Below are 27,255 nucleotides of genomic sequence, written 5' to 3'. Positions count from 1 at the left end.
AATTAAATATATGTGTCAATCTTATGTCATGTTAAATGTCATTTTAAATAAACATTTAAATGATGATATTAAAGTTCCGTTTTAAATTTCTGAGTTTCACCTTTGTTATATGAACGATGAATAAATTAAGGAGTTACAGGTTGTACTTTTGACAATGCCAGGCAAAATACCGAGTTTCTCTACTTGCCAAATGTAATCAAACCAAATAATCAATTCGACATGTCAAATTAAAATTAATTCCGACGAAAACAGAGGTTCATTGATTGACTTCTTCTTCCAAGCCAGTGGGGGCGTTGCAATGAATCGTGTGCTCTCGAAATCATTGACCAAGGTTCTCCCGGAAGTATTTCACACAATGACACGTCCCTAATCTGAATCTGTCAGGGTAATTTTATTCTCTTCATTTGGCTTTTTTTGCAGATAACAGCACAAACCCAAAACTCTACAAGGCGATTGCATATATGTTTGATGAGTTTTCTATTATCTTTTTATAGCTTTGCGGTTCGCATATTACTCTTGATACCTGGCAAACCACACTCGGAGAATACAAACTATAAATAATAATTTTCCCGCCTTGGCTGGGTAAACAAGCGCATGCACACGCACGCACACTCAGACGTTTCTTCGCGACCGACCTCCGTTCAGTTGCTGCAGCTAGAACATGGCGGAGGAAGAACAACATACGGAAAGAGAAGAATCTCTCGTCAACCGCTGGCTTGTGGATCATTATATATCACTGGCGTTACAGTTGTTTGATGATGATCAATACCAAGGCTTTTGTGAAGTGAGACAAGTGATCCAAAGTAAGTGTCAACTAACTCGCTTTGTTTTGCTGCGTGACCGCCAAACACAACTTTGATTAGTTAAATTGGGTTTATTGAGTGTCGAACTTCGTTAATGACGTTTCCTGTTTAAGATGTGACGTCTGTTAAATAACATTATGACTTTAATCGCAATTTTTTTAAACGACATATAGTACGTGGGGAGAAGCTGCTGTGCACATGTATTGCATTAAGGTTGCAATTTGTAAATGCCTTTGATATCCTCAAGAACCAGTAAGTCATAACGAAGCTGTAGTTGAATAATGAAATCTTTTCAGCACAATGAGATCTCCTAATTTGTGTTTCCTTTATTTTTCCTTCTTTTAAATCGAAAGTGCTACAATATGTGTTTAAATATAACTAGATTGCCTTAAAAGGAAAACAAGTTATGTACCCAAATATCTCAAAATACATTACAGCTGAAATTGAAATACAATAGTAACTATCAACTATGGGATAGTTGATACCCAAGGTTGTTATAGTTAAGGGAAACCGAAGAACTAAAATGGAAAAAAAAACTTGTTTATGAAATAAATGTCCGTTCTTTTCACCTTTTTCATACATGAGCTCTCAGGGGTTTATTCTAAATGTATTTATTTCTGTATTTATTCAGAAGAAAGACAAACAAGGTCATCAGAATTTGATACCGACCTATGTCTAGTGACAAGTAAATTCATTGTTTAAAAAAAAATAGATTCCATCCATAATATTCATATAAAATGAATACAGTAAATTTTGAAAGGTGCTATACAAATACATTTTATATCTGTGTTTTGCAGGTATCATGGCCCGTCCTGTGGCAGCAAGTGATGTGATGCCAAAAAAGGTTTTTGTAATGCAGTTACTCTCCCGGGTAAATGAGGGTGAAAAACTCGGTGAGACTGCAATTTATTCATTCTTAGGCACTGCCATGAATTTGCACCAGTAAAGCAGGTTACATGCAAAAGAAGTTAGTCACCACATTGTAATTGCAATATAAGCTAAGAGTAGGACGAGCTTTTATTTTGACTACCAGTACTACTTTTTCTTCTTTGTATATTCGGTCGGTCCAAATAAATGGCCCTTAGCACTCTGCTGCCTCTCACAGGCTAATCTTGATACTACAACAGAAATGTGTGTGTGTGTGTGTGTGTGTGTGTGTGTGTGTGTGTGTGTGTGTGTGTGTGTGTGTGTGTGTGTGTGCGCGCGTGCATGTATGTGTGTGGTGTGTTTCGTGGTTGTCATATCAATGCACCACACACCGATAGAAGAACAGTGAGAACATGGCAATACTTCCTCATCTGAAAAAATTGGCTATGGGCTTAGAAATATGTATGTGTCTACCCTACTTGCATTGTGGCCAAACTGCAGTTATTATATTGTCATTTCAGATATGACTTTTGAGAATAATGGTTCACTATGCCCTTTGGAATCAGCCCTTACGCTGCTGGAAAGTCTGCACGGGACAAGTGATGTTTCACAAAAGGCCTTGAAAAATATTTGCTTCTTAGTGAAGGAGATGGTATGTGAACACAATGATCTCCAAATATACGTGCATAACATGTACTTAATCCTCATATAGTGGTACCAGTACAGTTCAACACAATGGTCACTGGTCCAATTTGTTGGTCACTAACAGATTTTCCCCCAGGAAATAATGGAACTAGAAAAGAAATTGCTTCTCGTGTTGAAATGTCTTCATAAAAAGTATGGCTCAGCAATTGATGGAATTTAAATCGACATCACAATGTCGTACAATGCAATGTTCAAAGTGCAAAGGCTGCAACTTTGGGGGGGTGGGGGGGGGACACACACAACGCTGCTTCATTTTTGTCGGTCGGTATATTTCTTTATTTATTTACATAGTGTCAAGTGCAGTCTACTCCTTCACATATTGTTTCATTAAACTTGTGTTATATAATCTGATTCATGACTTCAGTTCAGGTTATTTTGTTGTTCTGTTTTTATTTTCACAAGTTCTTGGGACTTACTGGGCTAAACTGAGACCTCGGCTGTCTTATCTTGTGACATATCATGTGGAAATATGTGTTGGTACAACAATCAAAATTACTTCAATCCTTGAAAACTAAATTTGAAAGATAATATGCCAGAAAATAAATTTGGAACAAGAATATACTAAATAATTGCAATAAAAAACAATAAATGAAAATAAATCCAGATTGTTCTTGATTATGTTTTTAAGATTGAGAGAAGCAAAAATCCAATTTGCGATGAAATTTCAACTAATTGCCCTTCCCTGGAAGAGGACTTTGAAAAAAAAATGATCAAATATTAAATCACAATCACAATATTGGAGGAGGGGCGATCATTATTCCATTATTTTAAATCATTCAGCCTTAGTTTCAAGTAATGTTACAATATCATAAACTTTGAAATGTAACCTCTTAATTTTACCACGTAAAAACTAAACAGGCAGCCTCAACTTGAATGACAAAGTCTGATTCCATTTTACATTTAGATGTAAGGTAAGCTAAGTTGTGTTTTGTCTCTGTCTTCAGCTTGTGAAGCTTTTCATTAAGAACAAAGAGTTTGATAAAGCAAAAGAGGTGCTGCGCCTTTTTCCTAAATCTGCCAAGGTGAGTTCTCTTTCGAAACTGCCATGTTGGCAATGAAACTGCTTTATTGTCTTTTTTTTTTTTAACCTAATTGGAGAGAAGACAAACTCGCTAATTAGGGCACAGTGTGACAAAAGTCAAATCAAGTTTGGCAATGACACCCTCATTGACCCTGGAATGTAATAAATAAATAATTTGCCCCTTAGAAAAAGATTTTCATGGATCTCATCCGTCAGAGAAGCAACAAGCATCAAGTCATCGAGGAAATGGAATTCAAACAGTTAAAAGACCAGATTCTTGCCTTTTGCCGGGAATTCTGCCCATTCTCTGTTCCTTTTCTTGACAAGGTATGTGTTAAACAACCGGACATGGGAACTCTGTGTCAAGTAGCACCCGAGTGATTAAGTGGACAGCATAAAAATGCTAGCAGTTTGCACCGCCTGCCCACATAAACATTAGCAGTTAAGTTGCTAATAACTAGTCGACAGCCATGGGATGAAAGCAACAATCCATTGTGTCATCTTTTGATCAGTCATATTTGCAAGTAGCAGTGATACTGAATTTGGATTTTTATGTTTCACCTTTGAACCAGATTGCAAAACAGCTCATCAATGAACTTGACAAGCAAAGCGACAAGGGCACAACAACCAATGAGCCAGATAACTGTGCCCCCTCCACCAGTGCGGAAGTTAACGCCCAGCTAATGATATGGTAGGTTCATAGATCACTTGCACTTACCGTGAATTATTTTCAAAAATGGTTGAGTCTATTTTTTAAACAACATATCGAATATTTGTCACATTGGCATAACATTAAGATGTTAAATCAAAACAAAGGAAATCAACCTCATGATATGATAATTTGCACGATATTGGGGGGAGGTTGGCAGTCGAAAATATTTCACTATATTTAAACACGGGTTATTGTTATTAAAAAAAAAAAAGAAAGAACAATATTGTGCTTTTGTATACATAATAGCAGTGGCAAATAAATAGATTTAGCCAGTCATTTTATTGTCATGCGCTCCAATTGACTTGACGACAAAAAAAAAGAAAATAACCATACAACGTAACTCAATATGCCTCATATACTGTCATTAAAAGTGCAACATTAAAAAGCAGTCAGTTAAAGATTTAAAAGCAAAATAAAGAGAATTAAATAGCTTCCCACAAGTACGAACGGTGGAAGAACAGGATATTTGAAAACATAATTTAAAAAATACTTTGAAAGACCTGAATCATAGGTATGGGAAAAGAAAATTCAAAAGCATTTTGACTTTGTTTTGAGTCTTTCTTCAATCGTATTACTCACTCTGATAAAGGATAGCAGCAAATCTAAGGACCATATTATACACTAGTACAGAGAAAAAAAAACTTTTCAAGGGTGATTTTGGGGCAGCATAATATGCACAGATGCATTTTATTCACTGGAATGTACGGTATTTACTTCATGATCAGGAATATCTTAATCGGCCATTATTTTCCAATGTGTTCACTTAGCTCCGCATTGTTCTCCTCGAACTTCTAGTGACCATTCTGTTATTTCGAAGGAGAGACTTGACATTGCCTACCAGGCTTTGGCTGCGGGTGAGGTCACGATACCATTTTCTCAGCTGGAAGAAGAAGTTGAAAATGAAGCCACTCTCGCAGCTCCTGACAAAGGGGACACAAGTGCAAACTCGGAGAGCCAAGAGCTTTTCCAGAGAAACTCTGGCAGCCCCCTTGAAGCTGCCCCAGCCGCCCCTCCCACACAAACAGATGCACCTCCCCAGTCCAAGAGCAATTCAACCCAAAACACAGCCAGGAAAACAATATCGGTCTCGACAAGGAAACGGAACTTTCACGACATGGCGAAGATGATTATGGAACCGGACAGTCAAGCAAGCTTGTTGCTTGCTAACTCTCAGGAGCAAGAGGCTGCAGTCAGAGCAGATGAGCCGGCGCGGTTGCAAACTGTAGCCTGTCAAACGGACATGGAGGGCGTCCCGCTGAAAAGACCTCGATCGGCCACCACAGATGCATTGTCAAAGAGCAGGTAAAATTGTTCGTGGAACGTGACTTGAGATCTGTTTTCGAGTTGGGGATATTTGCATGTGAATATTCAATTTTCCTCTGACATTGCGAAAAAATACATGATGGGGTTCATTGAACCAGTTATTGTAATCCACGAATAATTTGGGTGTTACTAACACTTGCAGGAGAGAACGACACCCTAACTTGCAATTAGTTAGTTTCTCACCATTGTAGGATTTGAAACGTTTGCTTTCTTGATCTTGCGCTAGTGATGTTGAGGCATCTCCACAACATGAGGAACAAACATCTAGCGCAGCATCTAGCAAGCAAGTCTCAGAAGGAGCATGTCATATCCCAACTTTGCCAGATGGGTAAGTGCCAATGTTCTTAAAAGCATTGAAAGTTTTTTTTTTTTTTTTGTTTTCCTCACAACAGTTCCTTTATCAGTCTTCTCTTTATTGACGTGTATGCACATGTAGAAAGTGCACGGAATCGGAAGAGTCACCATCAGACAATGTCGACATTGTGCCGGACTCTCCTGCTTGCGACAACTCTCCAGCGAGAAAACGCAGCAGCGCCCCGACGAGCAAGTAAGTGCAAATTGTGCCGCATGACAGATTGTTTCTGCTTGGGGGGGATATATAACAATCCTAACATTCTTGCAGGTATTTCAGAAATAAAGGTGGCGTCGTAATCACAGACTTATCACTGGACAATTCGCCTTTGAATCATCAATGCCCCACCGCTCAAAAAAGTTCTACTCCCAACAAGGACCCCTCCCGTGCAAAATGGTTAGTTGTTTTCAGCAGAGAACCATTCTTTTTTCGGGTGAAAAATATATTAGGTGTACTTATGGGACCTTAAGAGTGGCATGTTGAGGATCTACCTGCTAAATGTTCTGACTTGAAACCATTAATGGTGTGGCATTTCTTTTTTTCCTCTTGATGACATGTCCTTTTAAGTCGATAGGGCAGTGATTCCCAACAAGTGTGCTGTGAGAGATCAACAAGAGTGCCGTCAGAAAAAAAACATTTTCCCTTCGTTTTTTCAAATTACTTTTTTTTTTTTTAATCACTAATATATCTTTATTCGTGTTTTTGTCAGCTATACATAGTGACAGGCAGAACATTTCAATGCTCTTCATTAGATGACAGAAGGTCCAATAAACTTGTCTCCACCTGTTGCCATTCATACAACAGAAAAGGCACGGACACGGCTTTGACGGAGCCCAAAGACAGCAAATAGGTGAGTTTTTAGCAAGAAAGAAAACATAGATTCTCCCCCAACAATCTGAAAAGGCAAATGTCATTTGCATAAGTGGGGGTTCATCATACTGGAGCAATAATGATTTCATATTTTACTCAGAATTTTAAATTAAATGACTTACCCTTTGCCTTTGAGTGGTATTTAGTTCTGCCTGTCTCTATACATTGCTGGTATAGATAGATAGATTTTGCTGTCAACGAAAAATGATTTTCAAACCCAATTGGACAATTTCTCACTGCGCAGCGGATGGTCTCTTAACTGTGTTTGGGAATCACTGTCAGACGAACATGCAACCTGCTGCTTCTTTAGCATAGCCTCTTTGGTTGACAGGAAGGCGCTGTACAGCAATGCCAAGGAGAGCAAAGTCACTTGGGCTGAAGAAGAGGCGCTTTTCAATGGTTGTACAAGTGCAAAAAATCCATTTGGTATTACCGTGTTATTAGGTCTTGATTTTTTTTTTTTCATTGTTTTTCTTTAATTAGATTCATCCGACAGGAGTTCATTATCAGGAATCAAGAAAAGGGTAAGCAATTTATTGATCTTGTTTTTTGTTTGTTGTTGTTTTATTTCCTTTTTTTAAACTTAACAATGTTTGCATATAAATGTGTGCGTGTGTGTGTGTGTGTGTGTGTGTGTGTATATGTATATATATATATATATATATATGTGTGTGTGTGTGTGTGTGTGTGTGTGTGTGTGTGTGTGTGTGTGTATTTAAATATTTTTATTATGTAATTTGACTGTTGTGTTACAGATGTGGACAGAAGAGGAAAGCCGCAAGCTCAAGGAGGGAGTCAAAAAATTTGGAGAGGGCAACTGGCACAAAATTAAGTCTTATTACTCCTTTGGTGACAGGACAAATGTCCATCTTAAAGACAGATGGAGGACAATGAAAAAACAAAACTTGGTTTAAGTTGACTTTTACTTCCATTTAAATTTTGTTTGCAAGTTTGTTTTGTTTTTTTACTTAACGCCAACCACAAATGTGGAATTGTTTATAGCTTGTTGAATAAATGTGAAGTATTCTTGTAACCTTGTCACACTAGTCTGTAGTGGCTGTTTTGGGTGAACGAGAGTCAATCAGTGCTGAGAATTATTGAATGACTTGTGGTGGCAGGGGTAACTAATGCTCTTCTAATAGATGATATATGATACAATGAATCTGTATCCACCATGGCATTTATAGGTCAGGCACATTCACAGTTGACCCTTGATCACGTTTGAATAACGTGCAGTTCGCGAGCCACATTCCAGTCTGAGCAGGCCCCACAGCCTTTTTAAAGTCTAAATTAATTGTTAAATATGTGCTGGTTTTATTTTGATGTGCACGTGTCAGCAGTGCAAGCAAACCAGAGCAGCAACTTGTATTCAGTGTTGCCAACCAATAGATATTGTGGCAATTATTAAAATGTAGTCCATGTGTTTGCAACAATCGTATTTCCTGCATGAATTCCAACTATATTTCCTGCTACAGTGATTTGTGCTCAGAATGTCAGTGTGTGTGTATACATATATACACAAGCGTACACACACACAGCCATAAGTATGTGTGGGTCCGTTTTATAAGTACATCCATTTTCTAATTCGCTTTTTCCTCACGAGAGTCCCAGGGTGTCAGAGCCAATCCCAGCTGTCTTCGGGCAGTAGGCGGGGTACACTCTTAACTGGTTGTCAGTAAATTGCAGCGCATTAGTGACAATTTTGAGTGTTCAACTAACCTGCCATGCCTGTTTTTGGAATGTGGGAGGAAACCGTAGTACCCGGAGAAAACCCACACAGGCACAGGAAGAACGTACAGACTCCACACAGGAAGGCCAGAGCCGGAATCGAACCCTGCACCTCTGCAATGAGGTGGACGTGCTGTTAACAGGTCGCCCACTGTGCCGCCGGCAAGTCCATTCTTTTATATTTAAAAACATTTTTGCTTTGTTTGTTTCACCACATGACTCCAATCATTACAAATAGGCTTTATAGTAAATGTCATGTAACAAATGTGGATGAAGGTTGTGTGTGGGGTCAGGGGTCATTTGTCAAATCAACAGCAGCTGCAGTCCAACTGATAGAACCTTCAATTCATCCATATTCTAATCTTCTTCGGGTCGCAGCCGGAGCCTATCCCAGGTATCTTTGGCAGTAGGCAAGGTACACCCTGAACAGGTTGCCAGTCAATCGCAGGGCACACATAGACAAACAATCATTTTTGCTCGCAATAATACCTGGGGACAATTTAAAGTGTTGTGTTAACCTGCCATGCATGTTTGTAGAATGTGGGAGGAAACCGGAGTACCCGGGGAAAACCCACGCAGACACGGGGAGAACATGAAAACCCCACACAGGAAGGCTGGAGTCAGAATCGAATCCTGCACCTCTGCACTGTGAGGCAGGCATGCTAACTAGTCTTCGCCATGCTGCCTTTGTTGCATTTTACCACATGACTCCAATCATTACAAATGGGATTTTTGGTAAATATAACAAACGTGGATGAAATGTGTGTGGGGTTAGGGGGGTGTCATTTGTCAAATCAATAGCAGCTGCAGTCCAATTGATAAAAATCTTGATTTATGTTAATGCATCTTCATTCCTGATGAACTCGCCCACGTCAGCCTGATGGAACACGACTATGGACATTGGGTCCACTCGCCGACACTCCTGCGTCGTCTTGGCAGCCACTCCAAACCCCTGAAAAAACAATACCATGTAATGATTAGCTCAATATGTTCTGAACATCTTGGAACATGAAGCCTGAGGAGACTATCTACCAAGGGCACGTCAGCCATGGAGTAGACCACCACACCCTGGTACTGCATGGTGTTCTCCGTGATCCTCCCCAGACCGGACTTTAGGATGTGATTCCCGTACAGGAAAGATTGCTCGGCACCAGGTTTCACCCACACCTTAAACTTCATGAAGATCGAGTAAATCACACGAGTGCAACATTAGGTATAGCTACACACAATCTAATGAGAGTCAGTGGAAGTGTTTGAGTGTTTTCCCATGCATTTAATTCTCAAACACAATCCATTTTATTAAGGTGGTTTTCTAGTCAGAATATGCCATAGTTTGTCAGCAACTTAGCAGGAAATCAATGGAAAAACACTTGAAGGTCATAAGTGCAACAGTGATAGAGCGTGCCTTCTTGTGCATGATAACATATTTTACATAGTTTAAGGCATTGTCAAAGTAACTAGTTTTGCATATTTCTTCTCTTTGTCAGCTGGAAATGTTCGTGTCATTTAAAGCTGCGTTGTTCACACTGTACTAAGTGGTTCATGACACACCATTTCCAAAGGCAGAAACTGCAATATTAAAAAGTCCGAATGAAACAAACCTTTGCGTAGGGCGCCAGGAAATCCAGAGCTGTGATGTGGAGCCGAAACTTATTGGTCTTTGTAAATTTGCCAAAACAAGTGCCGACTGACACCAATTTGTCCCGGGAAATGTTTGTCGATAGTTTGAGAATATTCTGGCTGTGGAAACAAAACAATGATTGATCACTGATAATTCCTTGAGGGGTTTCCATGTACATCTGAACAAGTGCTTCTCAAACTGCGGTCTCACTTGGTGATTTTTACAATAATTTGCAATCAATCATATCATTTTCAATAAGTGAATACACATTATTTTTCTTCCCCTGCTCTAAATCGTGTTAGTCATAGATTACCTCATGTAATATACGCGATTGTTGTGAAGCCTGAAGCAGTACGTGCCGTCCGGTCTGTCCACGAGGAGCTTTATGTTTTCACCTATACTGTTAAGTGAGAAAAATATAAAATATTAATCACATGTATAGCCTAGCATGCTAATCCACAGAGTGATCAACGCGCATCAAAATGTCCTCTCGCTCCACTTACTATTTCGACAGCTTCTCAAAAAACGTTTTCGTCTCTTCCTCTGTAAGCGGCCTCATCTTTTCAGATAAATATAAATATATTTTGAACGCTAATCTTGGAAGAACTGGAACCCACACGAGTAACGTGCAAAGCGTGGATCAACACGGAAGTGGTCAAACTTTAAAACGGAAGTCGACGAAATTTCTCAACATTGTACTTCCTGGTGTTTTTCTGCGCTTTCTCTATCTTTGCAGTCGACAGTAACGTATGAGTCGGGCAAACTAGTCACCGTGAGGTAAGATCATTTACCATTTGGTAAAGGTATATATGTAAAGCGATCAATTCACGGCGATGCAGGCTCGTACCTGTTTGAAGTACTTGCTGTTTGAAATCGTCAATTTATTTGTGTCCTATCGGAAATGGGGCTAAGTTAGCACGACAGGCTAGCTGTCAGTGGAGGAAACGGCGAGCGAGCTAACCCTTTTAACCCCTTCAGACACTACCGCGCGTTTTGACCTTTTAAACGTGAACGAATATAACACGCCTCAAATTAAACATTCCTTTGCTTTATCTAAAATATTTAACGTAGTGACATTTGTTATTTACGCTCTCCGCTTGAAGCGGGCTTTTATTTGTCACCGTGGTACACAGTTACATAACACCGTGTTCTTAAATACAAATTACGGGTTTGTGTGGTAATCTGAGTTTGGAAACGTGTCAAATAACCCACCCAGAGCTGCATTAATTTAAATTAAACGAGTTGTTCATTGTTCGATAATAAATCGACCTCTGTATTTGTAACTCGTTTATCAACATTAGTGACCCGTGAACGTTTGTCAAATATGTATATTGACTTACATGATGTAGTCCAAAACCATAAACTAAAGGAAATAAAATGCCTCACAAAAAACGAGCTGCGTGAGAAGGGGAGAAAGTGGATAGGCATAGGTCCAAATAGGGAAATATCTAGGACCAGGGACCATTTCGCATTTGAGGGATCTTTTTTTTCCTCACTCCACAGAAAGTGTCAAATTGATGCCAATCATCAGAGTCGAAACAATTCGACCATTGGTTCTCATTGTTTCTGGGACCCACATTTCCCTATTGTTACATAGGAAGTTGTAGGAATCAAGAACAATCAAGGAAACGTATTGTTTAAAAATAGCGTATGAAAACACAAAAACACTATTTTTATACTATTGTTTCACAGGACACTTCAGAGCACATTTAAGAAACAGTGTGTGAACATGATAACTGCGTATTTTAAAATTAATAAAAAGTTTTAATAGCATTTTCTTTTTTTAGGAAACTACAACACAAATAATATTTGAGGAAATAAACTTGCCTAGGGCGCCCCGGTAGTCGAGTGGTTAGCACGTTGACTTCACATTGTAGAGATGCCGAGTTCAATTCCAGCTCCAGCCTTCCTGTGTGGAGTTTGCATGTTCTCCCCGTGCTTGCGTGGGTTTTCTCCGGGTCCTCCGGTTTCCTCCCACATTCCAAAAACATGCATGACAGGCTGATAGAACACTCAAAATTGTCCCTAAGTGTGAGTGTGGGTGCGAATGGTTGTTCGTTTCTGTGTGCCCTGCGATTGGCTATCAACCGATTCAGGGTGTCCCCCGCCTACTGCCCGAAGACAGCTGGGATAGGCTCCAGCACCCCCCGCGACCCTAGTGAGGATCAAGCGGTTCGGAAAATGAATGAATGAATAAACTTGCCTATGTTAGGCAAGTGCGACAGCAACAAGAGTTTGCACAGTTTGAAGGATTATGTGATAATAACACGAATAGTGACATTTGATACTGCTTTGGCAAGATGCTGTTACAATGAGTTTGATATGACGATATCATATCACAAGCCATGATTTTCGCTAGCCAGAAGCTGTGCTGCACTGTGTTTGTTTTATGGTATAAACTAGTAGCTAGAATGCGAGATAGTTGTACTTGCAGTCCCTGACTGAATGTGTTCCTTGTCGTAACTGAGCACGCCTCTGAATGAACAAATCTGAATGTGAATACATGTATTTCTTATTTTAATCTATTTTTGTACTTGATGTCTGCCACCCACCCTAAAATGGTGTCAATCTACCAGTTGGCTCTTCTCTCCAGGCATGGCCCATCCCTTGGGGCATTTCTCAAATTCAATTATTCCCTCCAAACATAGCCTTCCCTTCACATTCCTCCAATTTTCTTTCCTCCCTGTCACATTGCTATAGAAAAACATGGATTCAACTCGCATCGCATGGCGTTTCCATTTTGGGTCATTTTTTTTCCCTCAAATAAATGTTTGTAAAGAGCTATAGAGCGCTAGGTCAAATGGCGCTCGCTCTGTAAAATGCTATATGTAATCAGACACTCTCTTTATGACATCAACCCCTCCCTCCATAAAATGTGAGTGTTATTGACTGTCAATAGTAGGTCGCTGCGCATGTTCATCTGCTACTTACTGTACCGACCTCATTTCTTTCTCTGTGTCAGTTATTCCAAACGTTGGTGTATTCTTTCCACATTTTTCAGTCATGCTAAGTGTAACTACTAGCTCTAAGTATTTGGAAACCAATATTCCAAGCGTGTAAATTTGCATTAAAAGTCCTCATACTGTTAGAGGTTCAGCTGTGATCTTGTTGCTAGCCCTATCAGAATTGTCAATAGCATTTTTATTAGCCAGAGTACACCTTTTGTCATTTGAAATTAGAGCTACTTCTGATACTTATTTTAAACAACTTGTGGTCAGGAGGGAGTTCCTTGCACTGGGCAGAAGCTTCTCATAGAAAACATTTGTCCCGGAGTGACCGCCATCAGTTTCCACCGTGCGTCTGCGGCTGTGCTGACATCAGACAGACAGGAAGGCACGCGAGTGGCGGCTCAACCCAAACAGGAAACTGCGACAGCGGCGTTGTCAGTGGCCTGGGAATGACTGAATTCTGGGTTTGTTTCAGCTGCTGTATTGCGGAGCAGCCACAGCCTGTAAGTATACTACATTTCAATTTCTATACGGACAAATATAGAATTCCTGCATGTTCCTTTGTACGAAATGTGGGGTTTTCTCAATTTTTAAGCGTATATGTGTGCATTTGATAAAACTGTATTTAAAGATATTAATTCAAATACTGCACTGGCTTATCATAAAAAGAATGACAACTCCGGATCACCTACTTTAGTGTCTGTCATTTTGGCAGAGCAGCCAACACACATCTCATTGCCGCTAACATTATTATAATTTCTTGTACAAACTAACAAAACATACAATTCTGATATTTATTTGTGGGTAAATGAGAAGTGGTGTGTTTAAAGCGACAGTATGTAATAACAGGTTTAGCTTCAAAATGGTTTTGAATCTACTTTGGCTTCTGTTAAGGAGAGTTTAAAACCTTGTTGTTCTTATATCAACTTGATTTGGAAATTATATTAGCGGACCTCTTGGCACACCTCATGTTCAATACCAGTGTTACTGTTCAGAGTCTGTGCAATGTTTTTTCGTAGTTGTCACACACCAAAATGGTCATAATGTTTATTTAATACAATGCATGATATTTTTGTTATTTAACAAATGCAAATTGTCTCCATACTACAAGTGCAGTTTGACTCCATAACTGCAGGGGGGACCCTGAGAAATCTTGTATATTGCTATTAATAAAAAAAAAAATAAAAAAAAAAGAAATATGGATATATATATCTCAAGGCGACTGATTCTGTTAGGTGATTTGAATTCCTCCTCTTATAGTTTGTAACGTGAAATGCAAAAAATAAAATGTTAGTTCATGTATTTCAAAAACCAACATATTGTTTGCCAGAAACGGCGGCGGCGGATTGACCGCTCCATGATCGGCGAGCCAACAAACTTCGTTCATACCACGCATGTCGGCTCGGGTGACATGGGCCTGGGATTGCCGTCGGTAGGTTTGGAAAAACTCTTCTCACATAAACCACCCAAGTCGTGTTCGTGTGCTTTGGTTTCGCTTGCTCAAAGCCGCTTACTGAACACTTGCAGGTGGATCTGGTTCAGGCCCAGATGAAGTCCAAAGGCGGCTACGTACACGGTGGCTCTGAAGGCTCACAATTATGAGGTGAGGCACGTGTGTCTGTTTCTTTGACTTGAGGTGTAAGTGTTTGCCCTAGCAGCCCAACATGGTGATTTAAATGTTCCACTGGAGCCTCTAAGGTTAAACACAACCTCCAGTTTGTTTAGAAGCAAGTTACGCTCACAGGAAATGATCGAAATAATAGTTTCCAGAGTTGGGGCTGCACCCTGTCATCACAGTTCTGAGCTTTGGGGTTTGAATCTTAACTGTGACCTTCCTTTGTGGAGTTTGCATGTGTTGTGTACATGTGCTTGCTTGGGTTTTCCATGGCTGCTTCAGTTTTCTCCTAAATTTCAAACACATGCATCAAAGACTCGAAATTGTTCATTGGCGTGAATGGCCATTATTGTCATCAAGTCTTTAACTTTACAGCCATTGTTGTTCAGGAACATTCTGAACTGGCATACCAGGGCTGAAACGATTACTTGAATAATTTCATTACAGAAAACGTTGACGCAAAGTCTTTGCTTCGTTTTAGCACAGAGAATGTTTTTGCAGACTCACACACACCGCTCCATGTAGAAATAAGATGGCGCGTCAAATTCAACACAGCTTCATTTGCATTTTAAAACAACCAAGACAGCCGTTAGAAATGCGGCAGATGATAGCAAAGACAGTGAAAACAATCCATTCATAACACAAATACAGCAGAAAGCTGAGCCTCATTATGAGTCAAAAGCCACAGAAAATATGAAAACTATCTTTTAAGATGAGTTTTTAAAATGGACAGTGGCTGCATTTCTAATATTTAATGGAAGGTCATTCCAAAGGGAGGGACCGGCAACGGAAAAGGCTCGTTCCCCTCTGAGCCTCCTTTTTTTTGTCCAACATTAGCAAATGTCAGTCTTTGTTGTGTCCGCAGTGCTCATCCAAATCCACACCTTAATTTGTCACATTAAGACCACTGGGCAGGAGCGTCATCACGATTTATCTACTCGGTGTTCATCCGTGGCGAAATATTCACGTTGTGATTCCGCCCACACTTGTTCACAAAACCAACTGCATTTCCTGTTGATGAAGGAGCGTCTTGACAAATGTCCTTTCAATTGAAGCAAACCCTGCCGCTTTGCTTCTGTTTTGCTCATGTGTCTCTCATTGGCCTTGTGACTGTTACTCAGCCGCTAATCTCATTGTCATTGATTGTGTCTGTGTGAGAAAATAAACCAAGTGAGCTGGTTTGTAGGGCTGCAAAGTATTGGGAAAAGCATGTGCTCTGCGATATGGGTGTTGAATCATCAATATTATATCGACCGAAAGAAAGGACAATGAAAGAAATAGAATTTGTTTCATTCGGCAGAAGGCCTCAAAAGTAAAAATAAATATTAGAGGGCCATTTCAAAACATTGTTCTTTTGAATGGCAGCAGATTTCAGCAGTTAATTTAATAAGGGTTAAGTGTTTGTTGTTGTTTGACCTTTTTTTAGGATGGGGGGGGGGGTTGACATGGTGCCAGGTAGGGCACGTGTGGTGATGGGGGAATGTGGTGATAACCATCAAACAGGAAACAGAACTTTTTTTTAGAGTGTTGGTTGCTCAGCAAAAAGTATTATTATTAATTGTGTATTTGTGTTGGCTCCAACTAAATGCTAACATTAATTATTAAACCCTATTGTATTGAGTTTGAGTGAACTCATTCAGTGCCCGCCATTTTCGGACCCTCCTTTACCATAACATTTGCAAAATAAAATAACAAATAATGACCAGGAATTGAATCTCTGGACTCGTAAGTTATAAAATACGTCTTTGGGATTGAACGTTAAGAGTCCCAACCATTTTTTTATCTGTCTGTTTTTATAAAAAGGTGTCCTCAAAAATCATTTCGTTTGTTTTGTTGTCATATGGGAGCATCCTAACGTGTTCTTTTCTTCCCCATCACAGCCCTTCAAGTGTGGCAGAAACTACTACTGTTGTTTATAGGAGGAAGCAGTTCACAGTCTTTCACAGACGCCGGACCAAAAGAGAAAAGTACTGCTTTTCCATAATGTTGTATATATATTTTTTATTTTCCATTCCATTCCTTAAATTTTTTTTTTTTTTTTTTTTTTTTTTTTTAATGAAAGCACTGCTATCCATTTGCTGCCATGCTGTTGCACTGTAAAGAGTACCAGTTAAAAAATAGAGAGAAGGTAGAGGAGGCTTTATTGAGTATGCTCATCGTCGTAGTCAGACGTATGCTTGTGCGTGTCTGGGAGCGCACGTGCGGGCGTGTGTGTGTATAAATGAGGAAAACTCTGTCACTCTCGTTGCCCACATGGATGCCTGTATTTATCATCACATTTGCAAACCGACCTCACGGTGGCTGGGCCACGCCAGAGACGTGGAACTGTCTGTTTCTTTTTTTTACTTTCTCTCGCTCTCTCTCTCAGAGGTTTGACAAAGGACAGGTGGAGGTAGCAAAGCAAGATGTTGGTTTTTGTTTGTTTGTTTTCGTATTCGGAGACGTCGCATGATCCTCTGAATCGTCTGCAGGGTTAATGATTGCTGTTTTCTACTAAACTTGAATTGAGTCGCGTACACTGGACCATACACCATGTACACTCACGCCTGCTTAGGAATTACGCTTTTTTTTATCTACGTACTCATAGATTAAAATCATGTAGAATTTTAATAAACTATGAACTTCCTTATCTGTCGTCATGTTCTTATTATTTCGGGGGGATTTGTTGTTTTTTTTACGGCTCAGGATAATGTTGTTTAAGTAGATTTTTCTTTTAAATATGTTTTTAAGATCCAGGAAATAGTGAAAGCTGAAATGAACTTGAAAGTGCCCCCACCGCACACAAGTGAGTTGGTCAGGTGCCAGTCAGGTGACAGTGTTCTCCCCCTCCTTTTAGTCTTAGTTTATAGTTGATGTTTTTTTTTTTTTTTTTTTTTTTTGCCTCCACCAGGGTTTATGATTATTTTTTTTAAATTTCCCATCCTTTTTTTTTTTTTTTTTGTCTGTCGGATATTATAAAAAGAACATGTGGAGGGGTGGAGCATGGGCCAAAGGTAGAACATGTGTATGGCTCCAGTATATTTATTTCAGGTGTGATCTCTTATTAGATTTTTTTTTTCTCTTAATGACAACATTAAAGCACATAAGGGGGAAGAGGGTATCAATGAATTTATACACTTTTAAGTGCTGATTAAGATTGTCTGGCATTTATCTGCTCTCTACTGCGTGCCATGATACCATATTTCCTCAAATAGTGTCCCAAGGCCTTATTTAGTGCTTCATGTGAAGTAAGACATTGATTTGATGTTTTTTTTAAGTGTTTGTTGCTTTTTCAGACCATGACCCTAATATTGAGTGTGTTACAACAGGCGATTTTTTTTTTCGAAGAAACCCTTGCGTTTCTTCTTTGTTGAGCTATTCAACTGAAAGAAAACGGGCATCAGTTATCGAAAAGTCAAAGCTGGAATTCATCCTCGGTTTCTGACAAAGTTCCGTGGCTAAGACAGTAGCTTAGCCAGAATTTATGCGCAATTCCCAAGCCTGTACGTTTTTACTAAATGCGTCTTAATTAGTTGTGGCTATTTGCAGTGCTGCGTTTGCATTTATGTTGAGGTGTCTCAACGCCTGTCTCCTACCTTCAAACACATTCAAATGTCATGTTTTAATGCGAGTCTGTAAAATTCTGTACAGTACACCAATCCACAACTCAATGTTTTGAATCTTTAGTGTCATTCATGAGTCGTGTGCACAATGTTCATATTTGGTGGCAATTGGACACGAAAAGACAGCAGGCTATGTCTTGGCAAGACTAAAAGGCCACTATTTGGCGGTGTATTTTTTCACTCTGCTAACAAGCAATAAAGGAATTCTCAACGTTTGGGCAATTTAACGTTGTACGTTTATCTCGTACACAAGGTTCAAACTCGGTAGCAATGGGAATCCTGGAAATGGTCACATTTACCCTAACTCCAACCCGGAGCATGAATAGCTGTGTTTTCCGCATGGACTCAGGCTGGTGCAGCCCTACCCAAGCTGTGTTGCTTGAACGGATGAAGCCTAAACAGATGAGAGGCAAAATGTCCCCTCAGAGAAAAACCAAGCAAGCCAATTGCAAACGATTCAATGCTCTGAGAATATCCACAAACTTGTTCATTAGTCTTGAACGACATGCCAGCCAACCGCAATGTTGCTCACTAAAACTGGCTTCTGTTTTTCCTTGGTTGAAAATGGGACCACTGTCAAAGTGGAGGGAATTGTGAACACAAAACAGTTTGGCTTCTGCTGTTTGTGGCCTGAAAACAAACCAGACCACGACCCAGTTTTTGAAGTCCCCTTTGCAACCACAACCATTTGCAAATTTCATCAGGATGAACAGGCCTGGATAAAGTGAACAAAAATAATTGCGCCTCGCCCAAATGTTCTCCATGATAGGAAAAGGTTCCCCATTCATAGTTTAAGTGGAAGTCACACCCAGCCATTTCATTAATTAGAGTGGAGGCCACTGTTTGAGGAAATATGCTAGTTTTTCTCAGTCAGGCTCAAGCTACTAAAAGTAATGCAGCCTCATCACGGACCTATATTCAAATCCGTACTCTTGTTTTTGTCGTCATCCGATTCCAGCACATTTGCTTTGCATTGATTGTTGTAGCGTGGCTGCGGGTTCGGTTTCATTGGCCCGGCCTTCATGAACGCACCAACGGTATGAATGTTAACCACCGTCCACATTCTGTACGCCATTGCTAACCGGGATCTTTTGAATGCATGTGCTTTTGTGTATTGGTATCTCCTGTGGTTGAACACGTGTCCATGAGAATGTAATTGTACCATAAAGCCAGCAAAACGTGTCAGTGTCTGTACCATGCAATATAAGAAAATATACCAGCCAGAGTCTTTATATCCATTCTTAAAGAGATACAATTGTCCCCTAGTTAGTCCCCCGAGGTAAAAACGTATTTACCATGATGGCGAGTATTTCCCATGATGCTTTGCAAGACTTTTTTTAAGCGTTTAAACTACCATTTATTCCTGTTCAATATTTTTTGCATGTGGAAAGTGATTCACATTTGATTTTCCAACTCCTATGCTAAATTACAATGGATGGAAAAAGTCTACACACTCCTGTTGAAATGCCATTAATAAAAAATAAATGAATGAATGCCACCTACAACCTGTACAACACATATCGGAAACAAATGAACGGTTTTTGAATTGTGGCATGAAACTAAACAACGGAGTGCACATCCTTATAACCGGGGATGTGGCGGTGTTTACTAATCACGTTTCACCTCAAGTTAAATGGCAGTCAGCACTCACCCGCCACCATTTAGTTGCTCATGCAGTCGAATATGGCGACAAAAATGTTAAGAAAAGTCTACTTGAACATGTTAATTTTATTTGTGGTTGAACAAAGGTACTTTAAACGCAGGCAGGTGTGTGCTGACTCCAATTTAACGTTGGTATGAATATGACTTGTCTAAACACAGCCACATCGCCCGTTGTAAGAGAGCATACACGTGTATTTTTTACTTCCCCTGTTACTATACGTTTTAATTGAACTCAACAGGTCATAAGTTAAATTTTTAAATTTAAATCTTTTTTTTTTTTTTTAACATTACAAATTTGAAAAGGGTTGTAATTTTTTCTGTCCACTGTAAAATGCAACTTTTCAACAGCAGGACGTGCTAGAGGACAAGTTGAATGTCTCCCCCCCTTTTTTTTTCCATGCTGTAAATCAACAATAAGAAATGTGCTTTGTTTTACTTACAATATTGTATAAAATCCAGCGTTAGACCAGTGTTTTCCCACCTCGGCACTGTATGACATGTTCCTTTCATTAAAAAAAAAAGTCCATGCTGTCTTTCATTTGTGCAATGGGAAATAAATGTCTCATGTTGATGTTTTACCAACTGCGTTGTCCATTTTTAAATGCATCTAAAACATTTTTTAAAAGAGCAGATAAGTGGAGTGAATGCATTTAAAATATGTCTCCCAACTTTGGGATTTGTTTTAATTAAAAAACAAGCTTAACTTTGAGTTACAGTGTTTAGGGGCATATAGTTGAAAATGTTAATACAATGTTAACATAAAAAAAAATATCAATGTAGAGGCTGCGCGACCTTGGTTTGTAGGTGTATAATGAAACACGTGTTTCACTATCGGGAAAACTGATATCTATTTATTGTGCAATCAAAAGCATGTATCCATTTTTTTTTGTTCATCCTCAACATTTTTCTTAGCTTCATTAGGTGATAGGAAAAAGTACAACTGCATATTAACACTAATGTTATCACATTACAGGGTACATGAAAGGGTTTAAACTAAAATAAAATGTAAACATTGTCATTCTAAGAATAATTTAGTTTCTCATCCAAACAATTTTTTTTTCCTTTTTAATTTTTTTTCATATTTATTTTTTGGGGATAAGGAAAATACAAATATGTTTTTGTATGGTATGAAAAGCATGTTGTTTTCTTACCGCAAAGTTATTTGGTTTTTCCCTCCCAAACAACGATGGCAGAAAATTGTAACTTAATTAAATGAGACACAAAAAATGTCCAATGAAAAGCAAATATCTTCATACTGTATGTTTTTATTCTATTCATCCAAATAAATAGAAGACAAAAACATATTGGCGATACCTCCTTTTCACTGGACATATAATGTCTTGATGCCATAATTTTTGACAGTCCAAACAATGCGAAATGAGATCTTTCCCCTTTGTTGCTATAGGGAGTCATCGACGTGAGTAGGAAGCACTTAAAACATGAGCTAATGCGTGGCTTGGAACAAGATCTTTTCTCACGTCTTTTATTTCAGCGGGTTTGCGGGAAAAGAAAACATTTAATCAGGTACGCGACGCGCACACGCAGACACATTGTTCCTGATGTTGCTACAGTGTGAGGGTCTGCTGATGTAAGGACCAGTCTGACGCAAGTTCATTGCCGTTGTCTATTTGCAGGGAGAAGAGGCTGTCGTCCACTGGACCTAAGGGAACACAACACAACAGTAACTGGACAGTGTGGTGCAGGCAGAATGAGAATACGATCCAAAATTCTGCCTTTACAAAGATAATAATGCTGAGTTATGGAATGACTGGTCGTAAGTGGCGTTCATTTAACAATATGGACATGGAAGACAGTGGGTCTAAATCTGAGCCATGCTGTTCCCCTGAACTCCAATTACACTCGTCAATAGCCAATTTTCATCAGAGATGGCTTCATATGTCCCTAAATGTATTTTTGACGCTGATTTCCAAGCAACTTTATTCTCTAAATTTTACAAATATTCTGACTTTATTCTGAAGACTTTGGGTCGTATTTTCGTGCCCAGAACAAGTCTAGTGAGGTCTCACTGTGCCTGCATGGAGTTTTCTCTCTTTTGGCATTTTCGTGGACAAACACATTTAGAAACGGGCATTTCCGCCGTTGTGGGCGTGATCACAGCGAACTTGCTTCCCAGTCAATAGCAGCGGCTCCTCTCATTGCTTTTAAATGCAGCGCAGGAGAGGCGTACGGATGCATGGCTGGAGTCCATTCAGGCGTTCGACATGTGCCACAACTTATTTTTCAAAATATTCCGACTTCTTTTCATTCATGTGATTTTACAACCTTATTCACGTTTGGCTTTTTTCTCACATATCACATTTTTTTTTCCAAAATTATGACTGTTTCATGTAAAACCATGGCACACTTCCAACCTAACCTTTTTCTGATCAAAGTATGACACTTTTTCATCGAATATTACTTAACCCTCAAACTCATGGCTTCGTCTTACATATTACAACATAATATGATGAAAAAGTTGATATATGTAGGGATTTTTAATGACTCTTCACATAATATATCAACTCCATCATCATAATTACGATTTTATTTTCATCAAAATATGACCGCGGAGTATTTTTGAAAAATTCAAAGGTCTCACTGACTCCACAAGCATGCGTACATAACATGTGTAGTGTGTCCCTACAGTGCCAGTGGTCCCAGAGTGGGTAAGCCCTCCATCCTCTTTGAGTGTGGTTGCACGACTCAGTAGTGCTGCTGAAGTGACCAACCAGCTGCAGAAAAACACAGAAAGAGCAACGTCAAGTTGGCCAATACACAATGAGCACACTCAGCATCCAAAACATTAGGTACACTCCAACCCGTATCACCCATTCTGCAGTGGCGTGCGGTGAGGTTCATGACTGGGGAAACACTATTCCCCTGGAGTCGGAAAGACACTTATTCAGGTAATCTAACGATGAAATCGCTGATTCTCGCTGATGCTCATGTTGTAAGTGTTAATTTAACACAACGCTGTTGTTTGATGTGGTGCAGAATTTCACTGTACCATACTGAACCATTTCAAATATCGCGACCCTCTCATGTCGCTAAATAACCTTTTGAAGGTCCGGAGGATTCTCCTGTGATACCTTGGCTCCGTCCTCCTGCTCCATGGCCTCCAATAACATGTCTGCAAAATGACAACAATAAGGCAAGTCGCACATTTCACGGTCGCGATGCAAAACGTTGTGCAAAACAAATGAACGACTCACCCGCCACAGCAATGCTGCACGACGCCTCTTGAGTGCTTGAAGCGCCGCTGGGAGCATGCCACGGTTGCGGCGACGCATCAACAGGCGCAAGCGGTCTGACGTGCTGCTGCTCTTTGAAATGCTGACTCCGCATCCGGAGTCCTGACCGGAGAGAAGGGACTGTTTGTGACTCAAGGTTTGTCACATCAGTATAATTTTCATTCACATCCTACTGCAATTACGTTTTCGTGTAACGTTATGACGTGGATCTCATTAAAAGTTGTCAACTATGACACAATTTTTACCACTGGAGAAATAGTGTAAAATATTTTCTCATTTTTCCACCTTATCTAATATGTTTTTGCATATGACACAATTTTTACCATTGGAGAAATAGTGTAAAATATTTTCCCATTTTTCCACCTAATATACTTTTTTTTTTTTCATCTAAAACGTTTTTGTCTGTTTTTTTTGTTGTCATATTTTTTTTAAATATATTTTTGCATTCTGGTGGCACGGTGGTCGACTCACAGTGCAGAGGTACACCACCGTGCCACCTGTTCATTCTTATAGTTTTGTCTAATTAAATGTAGTAGTATATTTTCATTTTTTGCATCATACCTTTTTGGTTGCCTCATTTTTTTGTCCTTATTTTTGTGATATTTTGAGAATTCGTTTCTTTGGCAGTCACACAGGTAGTGATGTCATGGTAATATTCCTGATCACGATCGTTCTACTGACCGTACCTTATCAATGATCTGAACTGCTATAGCGTTTGCTCACTGAGAGCCAGAGTCGCTCCGTCCAGTATGTGTAACGTATGGTGTGTTGCACTCACCTCTATTGCGAACACTGGGGCCGGGGAGCATCTTGTAAACTCTGTAGGCGTCGCTGCCTCTCTTGTTGCTGTGCTCACGTAGCTCACGTACGTCCGGGAGAGAGTTGAGGGCGCAGCGGAAGTTGGCCTTCCAAGTCTTTGGGTCGGCTTTGTGTTGGCCTGGACGGTATCGGCCTGCAGTTAAACACGTCCTGTTTGGTTCAGGCTCATCTAAAGTTTGTTAACTACACAGCGGACATTTCAGATATTTGGCTTTCATCAGATTGTGCAGGCCTTCCTAATGTTTTGTCCAGTAAGGACAGTCAAGTTGACAGTGCAACATGATCGCCTTCACTTTGAGAGCGACCAAGGCCATTAGTGATGCAGCCAATTGCACATGAGCAAAGCGTGACAGAGGATCCACTTCCTCCGCATGCTGCTGACAACATTAGACGTATGCTTGCAAATGCATGTCCTGTAAAGTACCCCTTCTCCCTGAAAATGTCACAAAATTGTAACTTGTATGAGAATAAAATCTTAATTTTAAGTGAATGTCAAAATTGTGACAACAAGTATCAATTTTTGGTCTTAAAGCGGATGTCAAGTCGAAAAGGGTCTTGACGATAATATGTTCTTTGTGGCCCCACTTGTCTAAATACCACATTCTGATGAATACTGCATTTGTGGAATACGAATTCTGCAGCAAAACCCACGCATTTTTTTATCCATCTCGGGGGGCGGCCATTTTGCCACTTGTTGTCGACTGAAAATGAAATTGCAAATGTTCAAGGCTCAGATTACAACCAATCATGGGTCACCTGTTTTCTGGGTTTATTCCTGTGATGTTCACAAGCTGAACCGGGATTGGTTGTTAACTGAGGCCTGAACAACCGTGATGTCTTTGTGTTTTCAGTCGACAGCAAGTGACAAAATGGCTGCCCCTCGAGATGGATAAAAATGGGTTGATTTTGCTGCCTAGTTCATAGTCCACAAATACAATAATCAAAATACCACATTTAGGCTAATGGTCCTGCATTGAACATATTATTGTAAACAACATTTTTGACCTGGCTTCCCTTTAAATGTTACAACTTTACTCCTGTAAATGATTTTTGCACATAATCTTGTAAAATTGTAAATGCAAAATGCACAAGTTAATGGAAGCCTAAAACTTCTACAATAAATGCAGACATATACATATATTTGATGATTCCAGACAAACCGCAGTAAACAGTAGTTTTCTGTAAAGGATAACGAATTTATGCCTGTGAGCACTGTCTGTCTGCATGTGTTGCTACCATTTATGTTCAAGTATAACTTGTTTCGAAGTTTATACCGACCGTGATATCAATGCTTGTTTTGTTCGCCCGTCGACTGTGTTTTCATTACATGTTAGCATTAAGCTAGCAGATTTAATGCAGACAAACGACAGCTCATATTGCTAAAAATGTTGGAAGTATTTAATTATCCAAAACGTCTTATGTCCATTATGAAGAATTAAGTTTCACAGAGAAAAAAAAAAAAAAAAAAAAAGATTGATTAATTGCTGAATGCTTTTAGAACAACGTACTTTATTCTTGAGCTTTTTGATAAGAACTTGGAAGTTTTTTTTTCTGGCGTACCAGTGTGCTCAGCCCAGCTCCTGAAGAGAGTGGCGTCTCGGTCAATATTCCAGCCGTGACGAGCTGCGTGTTTCCACGGGATTTGGAAAACCTGCTCCGACTGGAGGCACACATAATTCATGGAGAAGGCGCGTTCATCATGTGCAACATTGGCAAGCAGTATAACACTCCACACGCACATATAAATGTTATGTGGCACTTTTTGTGGAAATGTATTTATTTCACAGTTGTTGTTTTTGAATATTAGCATATATAATGTCTGTCTTTATTAGACTGCAATCACAAAATACAATAGGGAAAAAAAAACATCTTATACTTTGGTACTTATTTATACGTATTTATTTTGGCCTCAACTTGAGAAATTTCAGAATAAAACTTTTTTTTTTTAAATTGAAACTTTTGTTGTTTGACTTTCCACTCATTTGTTGTTGTTTTTTTCCATAATACGACTTTAGTCTGGTAATATGAATTTATGTGGAATAATAATTTTCATTTTGTTCATATAAATTTTGTAACATTAGGACTTTTTTTCTCATTAATTTGTGACATTTTGCCAAAGTTAAGATTTTATTCTAGTATTTTTGGAATTTTCTTCTTAATATATAGTGTGTGACTTTATTCTCATAATATTAATTTTATTCTTATATTATCTTATTCTTATCAAAAATGTACTTTTTAATCATACTATTATGCCTTTATTTGAAATGATTTTTAGAGAGGGGTCATTATATTATGAATAAAACTGATGTATTGCAGTCATTTTTGTAGTTGGCTAAGTCATCTTTAAATGAAATTGAAAAAAAAACACTTTTCAGCAAGTAGTAGTGGTTTTATTCATTTGGCAACAATCAGTTAAAAATGACATTGGCAAGCATTCTATTAGGCAAACAAAATGCAGTATTACTTTTGTTGTTTTTTTTTTTCTGTAAAATTACACTTTTTTCATTCGATATTATTACTTTATTCCTGAGAAAGTCGAATTTATGTCCTGAAATATTATTATTTCGTTTAACTTTATTCATGTGATACTGCAACTCCTCCCTTGCAAAATTAGGCCTTTTTTTTGTACTTATTAGAATCTTACTTTATTTTTTAAACATGACTTTATTCCTGTAATACTCAGACTCTTTTGTTGTAGTACTATTATGTAATTTAAAAATATAAATGTAGTGACTTTTTTCGCAAACTATATTGTCATAATATTAAGGCTCTTTTTCATGTAATATATTGCATTTTACCCTTGTAAAATTGTGACTCCCCCGCCCCCGTAAAACATTGTCAATATTGCCTGATATTTTAATTCTCAAAATGAATGCTCTGAAAAAGGTCATAAAAAGAGGCTAAAATTCTACACAATATTGAATATTTACAGGTCACTTTATTAGGAACACTTTTGCATCCTCAAATAGGATTCGTTGTGTCAAAAACCCATCCGGCATGCAATCCGACATGCAATGTGGCCGGATCAAAATATTAAACACAGCTCTTAATGTGATGCAGTGCAGTCACTGTTCAATTAATACAAATCATTAGTCTCTTTATAAAGGCAGCATTTTGATGATTGTGCAGTTGTGTTTCGTGTTTAATCCAGTGAGTGTCCATTATGTGCACGTAATTTATGATGATGACGATCTACCTTGTCGATCCAGCAGACTCCCGGGTACTTCCCAGACTCGATCTGCTCCTCCAGCCACATCCTTAGTCTCAGGCGGCCAGCCGGTTGCATGTTCAGTCCAGGCTTCAGGTGCGTTGAGAAGAAAGTGTGCATGTGTGGAGATGCGTTTAGAATTTGAACT

General features: G+C 39.1%; 4 protein-coding genes across 6 annotated transcripts; 2 read left to right on the top strand and 2 right to left on the bottom strand.

Moving 5' to 3' along the window:
* The first annotated feature begins 332 nt into the window (after positions 1-332).
* terfa (telomeric repeat binding factor a) lies at positions 333-7,691 on the top strand. Of its 3 annotated transcripts, none has more exons than XM_019890992.1 (13): positions 333-385; positions 1,601-1,696; positions 2,192-2,322; positions 3,320-3,397; positions 3,583-3,723; positions 3,969-4,087; positions 4,904-5,410; positions 5,658-5,759; positions 5,868-5,978; positions 6,054-6,179; positions 6,985-7,052; positions 7,137-7,177; positions 7,409-7,691. In XM_019890992.1, exons 2-13 carry the CDS (start codon positions 1,606-1,608, stop codon positions 7,565-7,567), a joined length of 1,674 nt encoding a protein of 557 aa, XP_019746551.1. In that variant the 5' UTR covers positions 333-385; positions 1,601-1,605; the 3' UTR covers positions 7,568-7,691. The 3 variants fall into 3 exon arrangements, with proteins under 3 accessions (XP_019746551.1, XP_019746534.1, XP_019746542.1); XM_019890975.1 differs by lacking the exon at positions 333-385 and adding an exon at positions 392-803; XM_019890983.1 differs by lacking the exon at positions 333-385 and adding an exon at positions 866-1,055.
* An 826-nt stretch (positions 7,692-8,517) lies between these two features.
* On the bottom strand, positions 8,518-10,664 carry nip7 (NIP7 nucleolar pre-rRNA processing protein). The gene is made up of 6 exons (XM_019891062.1): positions 10,506-10,664; positions 10,316-10,402; positions 9,983-10,121; positions 9,414-9,554; positions 9,152-9,333; positions 8,518-8,678 (listed from the first exon to the last, which is right to left on the bottom strand). The coding sequence occupies exons 1-5, from the start codon at positions 10,559-10,561 to the stop codon at positions 9,214-9,216; spliced, it is 543 nt and encodes a 180-aa protein (XP_019746621.1). The 5' UTR covers positions 10,562-10,664; the 3' UTR covers positions 8,518-8,678; positions 9,152-9,213.
* A 29-nt stretch (positions 10,665-10,693) lies between these two features.
* Positions 10,694-20,407, top strand: cdc42se2 (CDC42 small effector 2). The gene is made up of 5 exons (XM_019891077.1): positions 10,694-10,779; positions 13,221-13,453; positions 14,281-14,382; positions 14,478-14,553; positions 16,446-20,407. The coding sequence occupies exons 2-4, from the start codon at positions 13,400-13,402 to the stop codon at positions 14,550-14,552; spliced, it is 231 nt and encodes a 76-aa protein (XP_019746636.1). The 5' UTR covers positions 10,694-10,779; positions 13,221-13,399; the 3' UTR covers position 14,553; positions 16,446-20,407.
* A 484-nt stretch (positions 20,408-20,891) lies between these two features.
* LOC109528378 (interferon regulatory factor 1-like) lies at positions 20,892-27,248 on the bottom strand. The gene is made up of 7 exons (XM_019890867.1): positions 27,096-27,248; positions 25,460-25,559; positions 23,839-24,032; positions 23,042-23,249; positions 22,886-22,959; positions 22,474-22,561; positions 20,892-21,489 (listed from the first exon to the last, which is right to left on the bottom strand). The coding sequence occupies exons 1-7, from the start codon at positions 27,225-27,227 to the stop codon at positions 21,395-21,397; spliced, it is 891 nt and encodes a 296-aa protein (XP_019746426.1). The 5' UTR covers positions 27,228-27,248; the 3' UTR covers positions 20,892-21,394.
* Between the last annotated feature and the right edge of the window lie 7 nt (positions 27,249-27,255).

The sequence above is a fragment of the Hippocampus comes genome, unplaced genomic scaffold, assembly GCF_001891065.2.
Source record: "Hippocampus comes isolate QL1 unplaced genomic scaffold, H_comes_QL1_v1.1 scaffold275, whole genome shotgun sequence".
In the NCBI taxonomy this organism is placed as follows: domain Eukaryota; kingdom Metazoa; phylum Chordata; class Actinopteri; order Syngnathiformes; family Syngnathidae; genus Hippocampus; species Hippocampus comes.
The sequence above is the reverse complement of the archived record's forward strand: the minus strand, read 5'-3'. Positions and strand labels throughout refer to the sequence as shown.

Coding starts and splice junctions, on each gene's coding strand:
- terfa (XM_019890975.1), top strand. CDS start 662: ATGGCGGAGGAAGAACAACATACGGAAAGAGAAGAATCTCTCGTCAAC. Junction 3,724..3,968: donor CTGTTCCTTTTCTTGACAAG/GTATGTGTTAAA, acceptor CCTTTGAACCAG/ATTGCAAAACAGCTCATCAA. Junction 7,178..7,408: donor TATCAGGAATCAAGAAAAGG/GTAAGCAATTTA, acceptor GTTGTGTTACAG/ATGTGGACAGAAGAGGAAAG.
- nip7 (XM_019891062.1), bottom strand. CDS start 10,561: ATGAGGCCGCTTACAGAGGAAGAGACGAAAACGTTTTTTGAGAAGCTG. Junction 10,403..10,505: donor TTTGAGAAGCTGTCGAAATA/GTAAGTGGAGCG, acceptor CTCACTTAACAG/TATAGGTGAAAACATAAAGC. Junction 9,555..9,982: donor TCCTGGCGCCCTACGCAAAG/GTTTGTTTCATT, acceptor ATCTTCATGAAG/TTTAAGGTGTGGGTGAAACC.
- cdc42se2 (XM_019891077.1), top strand. CDS start 13,400: ATGACTGAATTCTGGGTTTGTTTCAGCTGCTGTATTGCGGAGCAGCCA. Junction 13,454..14,280: donor TTGCGGAGCAGCCACAGCCT/GTAAGTATACTA, acceptor ATTGTTTGCCAG/AAACGGCGGCGGCGGATTGA. Junction 14,383..14,477: donor TGGGCCTGGGATTGCCGTCG/GTAGGTTTGGAA, acceptor GAACACTTGCAG/GTGGATCTGGTTCAGGCCCA.
- LOC109528378 (XM_019890867.1), bottom strand. CDS start 27,227: ATGCACACTTTCTTCTCAACGCACCTGAAGCCTGGACTGAACATGCAA. Junction 25,560..27,095: donor GAGTCTGCTGGATCGACAAG/GTAGATCGTCAT, acceptor GTGTGCCTCCAG/TCGGAGCAGGTTTTCCAAAT. Junction 22,960..23,041: donor GTGCAGCATTGCTGTGGCGG/GTGAGTCGTTCA, acceptor GTCATTTTGCAG/ACATGTTATTGGAGGCCATG.